This window comes from Phalaenopsis equestris, unplaced genomic scaffold (assembly GCF_001263595.1).
Source record: "Phalaenopsis equestris unplaced genomic scaffold, ASM126359v1 Scaffold000428, whole genome shotgun sequence".
In the NCBI taxonomy this organism is placed as follows: domain Eukaryota; kingdom Viridiplantae; phylum Streptophyta; class Magnoliopsida; order Asparagales; family Orchidaceae; genus Phalaenopsis; species Phalaenopsis equestris.
The window spans coordinates 4,665,341-4,681,237 of NW_018164869.1; the positions used below are offsets into that span (position 1 = coordinate 4,665,341).

The following is a 15,897-nucleotide window of genomic DNA, read 5'->3' on the forward strand; positions in this document are numbered from 1 at the left end:
GTGAAATCTCTTGCAGAGTCACAATGTGCATTGTGGAATCTAATCATACATTGTGGAACAGTGAAAGATCTATCACAACAATACGTCGTCCAGTACATCGTGTAATGATGCACCTTAAAGACGGTTTCACAACTAACCCTAAATATGGTGGAACAACACATCCTAATGATAGTGTAACTACGCACCCCACAAACGGTGTAATGACGTCTCCCGAAGACGGTATAATAATGCACCCCGAAGACAGTGACTTTTTTCAGACTCTTAAAGCTCTCCCCTCACAGCCCATCATTGTAGCTTATACGACCAACTACAATCTATGTGGTCCACAGCTCAGGAATCTCCTGACTTAGACCTCTGCTACCTACGAACATCATCACAACTTACCACTAGATTCACAGCCGGATAGCTCCCGACTCTTACTCTACGGCCTACAAACATCATCGTAACTCTCTAATATGACCTATGAAACTAACTACAACCTATTTGTTCTACAACTCTTGGAACTCCCAACTTCGGCCTCTATGTCCTACGAATATCATCACAACTCATCAATACGACCAATATGACAAATTACAGCCTATGTGACTTACAGCTCGTGCAGCTCCTGACTCTGGCCGCTTTGGCCTACAGACGTTATCGCTGCTCACCACTACAACCTATGGGACCAATTACGACCTATGTGGCTTACAACTTGTGCAACTCTCAACTCCCACCATTGCGACATACAAACGTCATCAAAGCTCCCCACTATGGCCAACATGACCATCTATGGCTTACATGGCCCAAACCTTGTGCAGCTTGCAATTTTTGCCTCATGTGACCTACAGACACAGTCACATCTCATCACTAAGACCAACGTGACTAACTATGACCTAGGGAGTCCACGTCTTGTGTAGCTCCTGACTCCGTCCTTTGCAGCCTACGGATGTCATCACAACTCACCGCTACGACCTATGTGACCAAGTACGACCTGCGTAGCTCACATCTGATAGAACTTTCTACTATGGCTTTTGTAGTCAACTAACGCTCTTAAAGCAGCTGTCTGTGACCTACACGGCCAACCACTACAATGACATTTAACTATGGCCTATATAGCAAGTTGGTGTTATAGTCACAATCTACAACCTTAATGACAGACTACTACCTCCATCGTAATCGACTACAGCCTTGCAACCTATCATAACTGAGAACTACATTCATTATAACAAGAAAATGACTATTAATGATGAATTACTGTTGTACATGATCAACTTTATAACTTCATCTTCACTATATTAGGCTAAAGGTGGACATATTTACTCATCATTCATAGTGAATTATTTTAACTGGGCCAAGTCTCATGATTTTTTTTTTCACTTTTTCTGGGTTTTCCATATAAAAACTAAGACGTCTTCTCTAACTTACTTCTCTTTAATTACCTGAGTGTGTGTTTAGTTTTGGTGCAACGATAAGACGATAATTCGTTACTCTATCTTCGTAGACCTTCCAACATACATCAAGATTTATAACACTTTGAATTTAAAACCGATGCATAAATTTGTGTATTTCACTTTTAAAAGGTCAGTAAATATGGACATTTAATTAATGTTAAAAACTTGAGTAGTATATTTTTAAATAAAAACTTTAGGGAATTATATTACTCTTTTTTAATATATATATATATATATATATATAAACTGAAATTCTATTGCATCAAGTGCATGGTGTTTCTTAAAAGAGTGCACCTAATGGATCTTTATATATATAAATTGGTCACCACTTTCTTCCCCAACTATCAAAACCTGCCTCTTTTATCCTTCTCTTTTCTTTTTTTGGCAAAATATTTGGATTGAAAGGAAAAAATTTTTCTATGGAGGGAAGAAATAATTTATTGCCCATCTTGTTGAGAAGATTCGGCATGTTTATCGTACTAAAATCATGAAATGAATATTTATGGTTGATTTCCTATCTTCCTTCATGAAAGTTTATTAAGCTGACTGCCATGTTTTAATTCTTGTGCTACACTTAGCAATCTTTGTAAACATTAATGAGATTAAGATCTTCGGAGATGTGCATGATGAAGTCTCTCTAGTAGATTACTAGTGTGACTGCTAAATTTCTCTGACAAGAATATCATAATAGAAGACTTGACAAAGTTCACAAAGAAATTTGTTTCTTTATGAAAAATACTACATCCTAATGAAAATATAAATTGCCAAATTCAGTGCTCAAGAGGCATGGAGAATATTAGAATATATTCAAACAAAGGGGAGGTTCTCTTTACTGCAGATGTCGATGAGTGGGATTAGAGACACTCATTTATTAATAATTTGCAAGAAAGTACCCTAGGAGAATATAGTCCTTCAAATTATGGAGGCAGTATGATCCCCTCTTTGATTGATGACACTTTATACAAACGATCATTTGATCAATTGTGGTTGCATTATCTTAGAAACCTAGAAGATTATGACCATGGTACTTACTAGATTATACAGTGCTCACCAATATGATTCTAAAATGAAAGTATTAGTTAAAAGGCTTAGATATCATTGACTTTGATGATTAATGATACATGGATATTGCTGTATAGTTAGAAATATATATAGAAAACTTACAGGAATACATATATTTCTTTCATATTCGTCTTTATTTATTGCAAACATTTGCATCTTTTGTGCATAAAAAAACTCTAAAAATAAATTTAGAAAGTAAAGGTAAAAATCATTGAAGTGCATCAGCGCTGTGCCTCAGAGCCTAGGAGTCAAATTGGGATCTCCTAACATAAATTTTCCTGGGAGCGCAAAGCTATGAAACTAACGATCTAGCGTCTAATTAAGTGCCACACTCAAAGCCTCGACATCATATATGTCAGTGCCACAATGCCACTTGAAGATAGGAGAAAGGGACAAGGATTGAGAGAACAAAGCCTTAATGCCATTCCCCCAAGTGCTTAATTAAGTGCCAAATCCAGCACTTCAAAACCTTCATTTGAAGCGTCATAGCTCCATCAAAGACAAAATGAATAATAAAAAGATAGAGTTTGAAGCCTAAGTGTCAAACTTGAGCACTCTGATACCAAGCCTGGTGTCTAAGCGACATAATTGTAGAGCTGCGACGTGGCAATCTCGATAGGAATAGTTATGCATATTGAAATTCAAATTTTTATGGGGGTGGGATTTATTGGTGTGGCATAAATCACTTATGTGGGAGAGTAGAGGCTAGAGAGTGTGTAGAGGGTAGAGGGTGAACGGAGAGTGTGTGGAGGACCTTTGGTAGTGAGTGTGAGTAGGCAAGTGTATATGTGAGTGGAGAGGTGTATTTTAGAGAGCGCATGGAGAGATTTTTGCAAGGAAATGAGAAGAATTTAAGCAAAGTTCAACACCGCATGTTTCCTCTACACTTTCTCTTGTTTTAGTGTGTTATGATTTCTAAGATTTTTTTTTTATTTCTGCTCTTCAAACATGTTGTGTAACTAAGTCCCGACTCATTTGGGCAAGTGACTTTGTATTGGTTTTCATCTATTCAATATCTATTTCATTTTAAATGAGATTTGGTGATGTTTTAACTTTCTATGCATAACTTACTTTCAATTGACTAGTTGATTATTAAAACTCATTCTCATCTATAAATTTTGAAGGACAATTAGTGGAACAACCATGTTAGCACACACTTTTTGCCCATTTATGACACTAAACTGTAATATGAAACTATGATCCTTTTTACTATCTCAGACTAGAATGAAGAGTTTTTTGTTCATGATTATCAACTACGTTAGGGAAACTTGAATTAGAATTAAACACATGCACATCATTAGCTTGTAGGAGTTTTTCATAAAAAACTTAGTATAAAAAAAAGGGGGCTTGTATATATAGAGCATCTAAAATTTTCATATTTACCTATCTCGCTCCGAAATTTTCATAGTTACAAATATCATATGAAAAGTAGCACTTATTATCATCTTTTAATAGTCAAATCCATCTTTTCATGCATAGAAAAAGTGCTATGTGTGTAAAAATAACAATTTATGTGCGAGATAGTTAAATTCATGAGAATTGGGTGCTATGTATGTAATTTTCCCTAATTTTTTTTTATTTTTTATTGTAGCTTTTAGAAATTTTAAAACTCATATTTAAAATTACTATCATTGAATAAACATACACTTACAAATTGAAAAAAAAAAATGAAGAAATGATCTTTTCATCCATTAAGTCAACACAATTTTAAAATCCTAACGAAATATATGTTATAAAAGATGTGATAATAGTTCATATCTTATTGTATATTATGATTCTCGTATATATAACATGTCATGTGTATTCAACAATAACAACAACATACATTTATCCCACTAAGTGGGGTCAACTACATGAATCCTTGTACTCTTGAGTGTTACAATATGAAGTCTTTTTAGGTCTACCTCTACTTTTCTTAACATAAGTCGAATCTAAAGTGTCTACTTTTCTAACCGTATCATCAGATGATCAATGTTTACTATAACCAAACCATCTGAGAAGACTTAAAAAAAATATTAATTTTGAGTAGTGAAATTAAAGCATTACCCAAATAAGAATCAAGTAATATATTACTCCTTAAGATGCTACTTTTCTAACCGGTTGAGGATGAACAATTTGATGAATAAGCAAAGGTGATGAAATTGATCATAGAGATTGTATAGCAAAGATGGGTCGAGCAATGACTCATTACTATCAAATTCTCATCTTATATCAAGCTAGTGGGGTCCTTGTGCTACCCCTCATCAATCTTTATGATCGAATTATCTTCGTGTAAAGTGCCAAAATAGCCTTCTGACTATTTATAAAGGTTTTAGAGTCTATAAAAGTATCAAATCAGTCACAAAATTCTTTAAATTGGGGCTAAAATAGTTAATCATGACGACTATTTCAATGCATATTAAAAGGGTTGGCACTAAATTAGCACTTTTCTATATCCTGGAACCAAAATGAACCTCTGCAAAGAGCCAGTTACTCATTTTTGACACTTCTCTCAATTTTCTTCTCAATTATTAGAAGGAGGTCATAGTGCTAGTGGCATATTAATCATTTGAAAGGATAATGTTTGCATCCTTGCGTAGAACGAGGATCAAAGAGATCAGTTAGAAACAAAATATGGAAAAACTTAAAGAGAACAAGATCATTTTTGAACTCCTAATTGAAGATGCGAAGTGGCTCCCAATATCATATAAACCTAAATCCTAAACAATTTGTTGGTTCATGAGATTACACAATCTTGTTCCATGTCACGCTAAAATCTCAAATGTGGTTCCCTCCACCTAAGTCATATCTTCAATATCTCCAAATGATTATAAAAGGCATTTGAAACATATACTTCTCATAACCTTAATCAAATTCCTTTTATATACAAAGAGAGGCATATATATGCTAGCCATCTTATTATTATTATTATTATTATTATTATTATTATTATTATTATTATTATTATATGACTTGTATATCTCCAATTTGAAATCCGAGTCATATTTTTATATGGATTCTATCCATTAATTATGTGGGTGTGTATGTGTGTTTTATTATTATTATTATTTTTTTATTTTTTTTATATTGAAGATGTATATACATGAATTGCAATATAATGTGTTAGTTTTGATAGCCTTATTAAACGTCTAATAAAAAATCATGCAGCATTTCAACAAATCATAAAATACATACTTTAAATCTATAATCATGAAAAATAACTTTCTTCAAAAATATTTCATAGGTTTTTTCAAAACATTCCAAAGCTTGCTAGTTGCTTGATTAAGATATTTTAAACCTCAGTTTCAATTTCATAATTATTTTTTTAATCATTAGTTTGCATAATTTATATTAGCTTCAATTATCATTTCAACTAATCAACCATCACAAAATTGTATAAATATATAAATTTAATATATAAAATAAAAAATCTAATTGGATGCTCCATGCATCTCTCACTTATATAGAACCCTTGGATGCAATTGTTAGTTAAAGAAAAAGCTACCAAAGCTATCAACAATGAATCCACAAAAATAGAGCAAAATGGCACACTCAAGATTAGTGGAAGATTAAAATGATGGTAATAAAAATTCATTCAAAATAATCCCAAATAATAATAATAATAATAATAATAATAGTATCATTGAAGTTTAAATCAAAATTGACTATGCTTTAGAACAAGTGAAATGCATGAAAAAATGTATAATTTTCAATATTTGCATTCACTCAACCCAAAATATATAAAATAATGATTTAGGGTCTGTTTGGGGCAGCTGTAGCTTATTTAATAATCTGCTGATAAGTTAGGTGTTGTGGCTATTACAAATTTTTATTTTTTTTGGAAAAACCAAACCGCTGCCAGAAACCTGTCACTGCAGCTAGATATGTGCGGTGTGAAAACACTATTTTTAACTTTTTGAAAACACGTAAGCTACCAAAATGTAGTTTACCCAAACACTCCAAGTGTGTTTTCAAAACGCCACCACAACAAATAAGCTGCCCCAAATGGGCTATTAATCATTTATGATTGGACATTCTCTAGAGCATTATAAATAATTTTTTTTCCCTCAATGATGAACATAAATTACACGTTATAACTCATAACAAAATTAACCAACAATAATAAAAGATAAATAAATGAATAAAGATTAGACTTATATTTGATAATGAAATGTTACCTTCGTCCTTGATGTTGTTTGTTGAATTGCATGATAGAGTTCACATTGGGGCAACCTTACACACTTTTGTCATTCTATTTGTATGGATCCTATTTTGGAAGATCAACAAAGGAAATGTTGCTTTCTAGACATAATATATGGTGTTGATTATTGAATGATATTATATTTAACCCCAAGCTTTTTAAATAAATAAGTTGCTCAAGTCATGGAAGTAGGGAATATTGTGTTATTTTAAATATATTTGTATATTTTAAAGTATATCAGACTTTCATTGAAGTAATATAAACATAATATATAGCTTTAATTTTTATTTACATGCATAACATCCAATTCTCGTGTGATATGTCATCAATAAATTCTAACACCCAACACGAATCTCTATGCATGACACAAATCTTGAGATAGTTTTTTAGCAATGAACATTCAAGTTTTGATTAAAAGTCATCCAAAACTCTGATTTCAACAAAATTATGGTAAAACTGACCAGCTTGATCAGGCGGACCCAACAATAACAAAATCGATCCAATCAGAGTTAAATCAAGCAAAGATTCGACTGTTAAACTACTTTTGAAAGCTTTTCGGATATAATTAAAAGGTTAAATGAATTCTAAATATGGCATGGTTACAAATCGAGCGTCTTGTCAAAAAGAATCTAACAAGTCTAAGATTACTCAATTTTAATATCATTAAGGCACCAAAATATCTATTGAACATCATTTAATTAAAGAAATCTCTCTGGGTCGCCCATGGCCAACTCGAATCATTGTCATTTTCCGGCCGCCCTCACCTCCAACTCCGACCTTTGTTCGCCAGCCACTGTCAGCCAACTCCAACCACCACTGCCATCTTCGACCAACTCCGACCATCACCATCTGGCCAACACCAGCCATTGTCGTTGCCCTCCAGCCATCAGCACTCCGCTGCCAACTTTGGTCACCGCCTCCGCCCTCTGAACAATTCTAGTCGTTGCAGCCCTTCTGCCAACAAGAGTTGTTGTTGCCTCTAACCAACTCGAGTTTTCACCTTTGATCAACTCCAGTCATCGTTGCCCCTAGCAGCTTTGTCTGCCACCGACACCGATAATCGTCACCGCCAGTCATCGTCGACTATCATCGGCCACCACCTGCTCCTTGCAGCAAAATCCCTTGTGACACACAACGTGCATTGTGGAACCCGACGTACATTGCAAAGTAACATGCACCCCAATTATGGTGCAGCGACACCTCCCAAAGAAACAATACACACCAAATAAGATGACTTTCTCCAGACTCTAAAGCTCCCTCTGTGCGGCTTTTAACTCTACATCATGTGGCTTATGGACATCATCGCAACTCCTCAATACAGCCTAAGTGACAAACTACGACCAACATGGTCAATAATTCGTGCAGCTCCCGACTCTGGCCTCCACGGCATACTAACGTTGTCAGAGCTCGGCATTACAACATATGTGATCAACTACGGCCTACGTGATTCACAGCTCATATAGCTTCTAACTCTGGCCCCCACGACCAATAAACGTCACCACAACTCATGACTACTACGACATACATTACCAACTACGATCTACGTGGTTCACGGCTCATGCAACTCCCGACTCAGGCTCCTGAGACCTAAGAACACCATCATAGCTCACCACTATGACCTACGTGACCAATTATAGCATATGTAGTTCATAGCTAATGCAACTCTTGACTCTGACCACTGCAGCCTATGCACGTCATCAACTCACCACTACGGTCCATGTGACCAATTGTAACCTACGTGGCCCAAATCTTCTACATCTTTCTATTATGACCTCTGTGGCCGAACAACGCTCTTGAAGCAATTGGGGTGTCTCCTCATTCTTTTTTCATCTTTAGTTTTCTGAATGTGTGTGGGAGTTTTGTGCAATACTAAGACAATAATTGATTACTCTGCCACTGCGAACCTTCTAGCACTCAGCACTATATGTTTACATATCTAACACTTAAACTTCATTCATCTCTTTAGTTTCCTGAATGTGTGTGGGAGTCTCATGCAATACTAAGACAATAATTGATTACTCTACCACTGCGAACCTTCCAGCACTCAGCACTATATGTTTACATATCTAACAATTAAACTTCACTTTTTACAATTATACCACCCAAATCATTCATATCTTATTAAAAAAAACATTATTTTAACTTCTAAGATGTGAAATATGCATTTCATGCACAAATAAGTTAGCATATATGTAAAAACTGAAATTTAGGTTATAGATATGTTGTAAATCTTCCTAATTTTTAATATTCATTGTAATTTTTTTTAATTTATTTAATATTGAAAAGTTGTTAGCTTGGTTTGATGGTGCTATATATTGTAATAGGAATATTCAAATTTTGTTTTCTTTTTTAAAAAACCTTTGGTTCTCCTCAATGATCAAGTATATTTTAGGTTCTAAATCAAATATGAGCCACATGCAAGTCACTTTCATTAGTTCAGAACAATTAGGTTAAGTAAATTCCCAAGCTCATACTCATTTCTTGATCATAGTTTAATAAGAAAACTATAGTGTAGAGGACTATCAATTATATTAAACAGCATGATGACATACAAATAAATAACTTTATATTATGGTTTTGCAGTAATAAACATCGTTAGAATTTGTATTTGTTCATGCATTATGGAAGGTATAAGTGTGGGGTTTTTTTTTTCAAAATTTGATTCTTAATAAACAAAATCTTAATTCACATAAGCAGATTAAATAAATATCCATCTCAATTATTTTAAAATTTAAAAACCTGAGCTAGCCGTACTTGAATGTGTTGCACATAGATATAGTTCATTTAAGGAAAATTTGAAGACAAAAAACACTAGCAAACACCACCGAACCACCGGTGTATGGTCGTCATCTACACCACCAAATCCCTGTCACTTGGTTACTGCCAACTTCAAAACATTGTCACTCGGTTGTCATCGTCATTGAGGGATAACCATCACAAAGTTATCATCCCTATCACCGAATTGTCATCACTATCACAAAACATTGTCACCCATTTGTCGCTACTGTTACCATCAAATCATCACTATATTTCCATCACTTTTAGCCGCTTTCAAAAAAATCAAATTAGCATCATACATTCTTGCGATACCGCATTTTCGCATTCAAAGAAAAAACCAAATTTTCAAAATTCTCAACTGTATAGTAAAATTATTTCAACTAAGCTGTGCCGTGTAACTTTTTTCCTTGAATTTTTCACATAGAAAAACATGGGTGACTTGTATTTTCTATTCATCAGTATATGTGTGTAAGATCTTCATGCAAGGCTAAGATGATAATCTCACGTACTCTATCATCGCATATTTTCAACAAATAAGTACTTCAACTTCAAATGGCATAATATCAATGACATAATTCATTTTTATGACTAACCAACTATTATGGGAACAGGGATGAGGCTACGGTTATCTAATGATTAAGCTGTAATAAATCATAGAAAACTGAATGAAGAAAACTTGAGCATAATACAACTTATTGGAATTTTAATATTTCTTTTCAGTCTAATTGTTTCAATGATAATATTATCTTGTTTAACAACCATCATAGATGCTAGTTCCAAATTCATTGAATTTCATTTTGATTTGTACAATTATTTATTATTATGATGACCATATGAGAAATCTTTATACCCAGTTCTTTAAGAACTTAACTCATGTCTAGATGTATATTTGATCAATTTATACAAGCCAAATAGACATCAAGTTTGATCACATAATTATAAATAAAAATGTACTTTAAAAAATAATATTAAAACAATTCAATCCGGCGAACTGATGCCACTAGATCCAATTCGGGTAAAATATTAAATGAAAACAATCGGAAACAAAAGCTCTGAAAACGATACTTTAAATTCAAACAATAATAATATTCAATCTAAACGTATGAAAGTTCAATCAAACACTACTTTACAATTATTATTTAATAGAAATTTCATCAAAAACAGCTTCTAAAATAAACTTAATGTCATAATGGCATGACAGATGAAGAAAGAAGATGGCATAATCAAAAAAATATATAAATATTCTTAAGGTATTCATTTCATGGAATAAAGAAAACTAATCAAAACTAGTAACAAAATTTGGAATAATTTTTAGTGAGAAAATTCTCTCAGAAGCCTAATGTAAGCAGCCTCAGAACCATATCTTACATGGGATTACCATGTAAAACTCAAATCTAGATTGTTTACAGACATTCAGCAATTTTCTAAGCCACAGTAAGCCGAATATCACTCTCTCTAGTAACAATTACAGGTTCCAAAAAAAACTGGATTCTGATTTGTGAAAGAGTTTGTAAACAAACTACGGTCAGATTATCTTTCATAAACATTTTTTTTAAGACTTCGCTATAATCCCCAGAATATATCTTTATCTATATAAAACTCCTGTATCTTACAGAAAGCATTCAGAAGTTTACCCAATCAATATTTCCCAGTTCATTCAGTTCCAGAATAAGTATCCATTCCTTTCCCCTTCTTTAAAAGCATTGAAGAAGATTGCAGTTACGAAGTTAGCTCAGTTCAGTTAAAATTCCATGATACCTACTATGTTCAGCTGTACTCTTGAAGCCTGGGGTGAAATCAGAGAAGAACCTCATGACAGCTGCGAGTTGTTGAGGGTCATTGGTAGCAAGAGCTGCTTCCAGAAACAAAGATGGCCTGACAGTAATAACCTGAAAAGCAGGCAAATTTCACTTGGAACTGTCAATCATACAGCAGGTGCAATAAGGAAAAGTAAAACAAAACGAAATTATTAGAATGAAAATAAATATTTGATGACAGCGCCCCAACTTCCACATCAACTCTACATTGTGACATCAAAAAGATGTAAGAGTTTGAAATTATGTCATTTTCTTATCTGATTTATTTCATTGAATAACTGGGCGCTACCAAAATAAGAAATGGTGGATTCAAACAATACTACCAGAAGGCTCCACTATGAAAACTATTTCAATGAACTAATATAATCATCATCAGCACCGAAAATAGCCTAGTCCCAACTATTCTGAGAATGCTTTAAAAATCCTTGTTTCCTACTTTTTTCCTTGAATGTCTACTAAGTTATTAAAACTATACACACAAATGCTCGCATAACTTTTGACCATGCTAACTATAGTTTGTCCCATTTTTCTCTTAATCCTTTAATACTATTTTATCAACACATCTTATGGGCGTATTATACATCCTTTATTGTACGTTTTAAACTATATTAAGTCACAAATCATTTTTCTATCTTTTCTTCAACCAATGCAATATTCTCAGTGCCTTGTTATATATCCATCTTAATATTCTCATTTTTTTCAAACTCAACCAACCAAAGAGCTATAATTTGTTTCAATCCAACACTCAAATAAATACAGAACTAGCCTTTTAGTCTGATTTTTTATTATTGCATAATACTATTAAATTGTGTCTTTAATATTCAATAGTTTCGCCTTAGCTCTAAAAGTTAAAATCATCTACGCGGCCATTTCTGTATATAATAGATCCAATATATTTAAATTTGTAACATATAGATATCAATATATCTCATAATAAAATTAAATGGCAATTGTTAATAATACACCTATTAAGATTTTATAAAATATACTTGCTCTTTACATTTATATTCAATAATTTTCTTTATTATTCTAAGATTTCACTTAATTCAACAGATGTTTCATCAACTAGAACTATTATCTATAAAAAACACACAGTAAGATATTTCACTTTGAATATACTTTGCAAGCCTCTTAATAACCAATTTTTTTCATTATTCCAACTGTTTATTTTTTAAAAATATATTGTAACCAATTATAAATAATATCTATAAAAAGCATACGCTAAGAAACTTCACTTTGGATAAACTTGTACACCTCTTCATAACCAATACAGGAAAACACGAATTTAATTTTCACCATTTATGTAATCTTACAACAAATAAAAACTCTTAGGGGGAGTTTGGTTGCAATCAGCATTTAAGTTAAATAGGATTTACTAGTAAATCCTGATTCAACAAATCTAGATGCTATTAAATCTAGAATAGTGTTTGGTTCAGTCAAGGTTAAATCTAGTTAAAACCGTTTGATGTGTTTGACATAAATCCATTTGACATGTTTTCTTCCTAAGCTAAATCAGTCAAAACAACCTAATAATCGGATTTATGTCGAAAAGGTGATGGAATGGAGAGGAAATTGGATTTATTGGAGCACCGGATGTAGCTACCCTATTTTTTGCATTTGACTGAATTTACGTTAAATCCAGCCATAAATCCTATCAAAAGGGTGCTACCAAACATGCCTTTAGATCTCTAAATAATTACTACTAATAATACTGGTTAATATTTCATCGTATATATCTTCAAAAACTTCATCATAACTTCAATACAGCCTTTTTTTAATGCACATAAAATTAATTCTAGTGACAGCAATCATATGCTTTCACAAGATCAATAAAAATCATAAAAATATTTTTTTTCCTACTCTTTGCACATGCCTATTCATTGTCACATCAGAACACTTTCATAACGGCTCTTTCTAGCATGAAACCAACTTGGATATTCATTACTAAATATTTTTCTTTTGTAAAAAATTCTTTATTCTCCATGATCTTATTTTCTTACCCATAATTTTGTTTTCTCTAAATCATCATAGTCTTGAATATCTTCTTGATTCTTAAATATAAGTCTTAAATTTTTTCTTTTTCAATCAATTTGCATCTTTTAGCCCCAGTTTTATAATTTTAACTAAAGATGTTGCATGTTATGTTGTGCTAATTTTTACTATACAATATAGTGCTATGGTATAAAAAAAATAGATAATTGTTGGGTAAAGTTGTTTTACTTTGATATTTGAACTGCTATCATTAAAAAAATTGGTATGAAAAAAATTAACATAATTAATAATTAACATAAAAATTTCAATTATATTTATCTTTAAAATAAGTCATTACACTAAGAACTTAAAATTATTTACAATGAATAAAATTATTATCCAAAAACTAATTAAAATTATAACAAAAAACTACTTAAAATTATAGGATAATTTATACAGCAATGAGTTTTATTATGAAGCACTAAACTTTATAATATCCACCCGTAAAAGATGTTTACATAACAATTGATAATAAAAACCATGATAAGTAGTATTTCGTGAAAATATCAAAATGGATTATGGCCGCACAACAGTTTCTCCTGTTTGAAAGCCGAGAAGAAAAACTACATTTTACTATCATGTATCCTCGAAAAGCTGCAGCTGAAAGCTACGTTTTACTACCATGTATGGCTACCTGCGGTGGCTGCTATAAAGTTACGGTCAAACTTTTTTCAAATTTTTTTTTTTTGTAGTAGCCACTGCAACTTTTTGAATAGTTGTTTCTTCTTCGACTGCTTCTTCAAATAGTTGCAAGTTCCCCAAACAGACCCTAAGAGTAGTTTTATCTTAAAACCTTGAGGCATTTACATACATATGACCAAATTCATATTTATGTTCATATCTAACAGCTAAACTTTAATTTTTGTAATATACCACCCAAATCTTTCATATTAGATAAAAAATACCAACATTTTAACTTAAAAAATGTTAAATACACCTTTTATTCATAGGTAATATGAAGTAAAAATTGAAATTTAGGTATTAGACATATAAATACATATGATATGGGTGGTATGTATGTAAATCTTCCTACAACTTTCAACACTAATTTGAATGAATAATACTCCTTAAGAGCAAGCTCGTTTTTAATTTTAGTATAGTAGAGCTTTTAAAGATAAAAATTATTCATTTTTTTTACAAAATGCAAAGAAATTGATTCAATTGTCTTAAAACAATAAAAAACTAACAGAAATGCTGAACAAGGCTTTAATTCTCAAATTTTCATAAAAAAACTTTCTTAGCCAAACCATTGCAGTATCACCAACAACTCTCCAAATCTTAATAGGTATTTCATTTGAACCAAATTTTTTATCATAAAGCATCTTTATTAGAACTAATTTTACATTATTTTTTAAACTAGGCTATAATATACTTTATTATTTTGTACATTATAGTTTTTTAAAATATTTTTTTCCTTAGAACACTCACTAAATGATTCTTAAAACACTTACTTAATAGATCAATAGAATGTCATTTTCTAAAAAAACAACTAAGCTGTCGACCATCCATTATTTTTCATTGAAATGAACAAGACATGTCTACATTAGAAGTTATTTAATGGCATGATTGGTTTTTCCAGCTACCATATACTTGAATGCTTATAACAATAATCATGGTTTCATAGCTAGGGTGTGTCTATATGTGCAAAAAACCTCTAACAAACTATCTTCATTGCACTAAGCACAATAGTATTATAAGATAAAACTAGTCAAATAGTAAATGGCACACTATAACGCAAATGTCTTTGTTGAGTCAGAGTGCAATGATGCATAGCACGGCGCGCACCTTTTTTAACACGACATAAAATATTAACAATTTATGAATAGAAAAAAAAAAACAATCAAATTTAAAGATAAAATAACATGATAATAAATATAACAACAATAATAATTGAATTCAAGTTCACAACATCTTTACTTTAAATTCAAAATATTAATATTTTTCGAATCTAATGTTTTCATTAAATATTTAACCAATCATCATCATCATCATCACAAGTAAACAAATCTTAATTTCTTCGTCAATATCATTAGTATCTTATCAAGCATAATCTTCTTCATCAACCTAATTGTGCAAACAAAGCTCATAAGCGATCACTCTGTATCATAATCATATCAAACTTAACCATGAAAAGATGTACTTCACTTTATAAAAAGTAGTATTAGCGATATTTTTATATAACGTTAAAACATAAATGTTATATAAGTAAATATTTAAGTTTAAAAGTTAGATAATTTTTATCGAATGTACAAAAATCCCCTTTTACTTTTATATTAAACATTAAAATTAAACTTTGCATGCCAAGGGGGCAATGCACCATACGTCGTTGCCCGTGCATGGAGCAAATAGCGCACACCATTTTAATGGTCGTGTTGTGCGACATGCAAGTGGCACTGAGGATGTGCCAACCCCCATGCCAGACATCATAAAGCACGTCATTGTGTCAGTAACATTTTGTTTAAGACGTGTAAGTAATGGAAAGAACTAATATAAGATACTTCCAGGACTAGAAATAAATCCTAGCTCATAAACCACAATGGAAAATCAAATTGTTCTAGGAGCATATTGTTGACCTCAATTTTAGTGAGGTCTTAGTCTC

General features: G+C 32.0%; 1 protein-coding gene across 1 annotated transcript in view; it reads right to left on the bottom strand.

Moving 5' to 3' along the window:
• Positions 1–10,945: 10,945 nt before the first annotated feature.
• Positions 10,946–15,897, bottom strand: part of LOC110027432 (uncharacterized protein C18orf8) — a 29,567-nt gene continuing 24,615 nt past the window's right edge. The window contains exon 12 of the mRNA XM_020728878.1: positions 10,946–11,339. Coding sequence (XP_020584537.1) covers positions 11,178–11,339 — 162 coding nt within the window. The 3' untranslated portion in view covers positions 10,946–11,177. The remainder of the gene's footprint in view (positions 11,340–15,897) is intronic.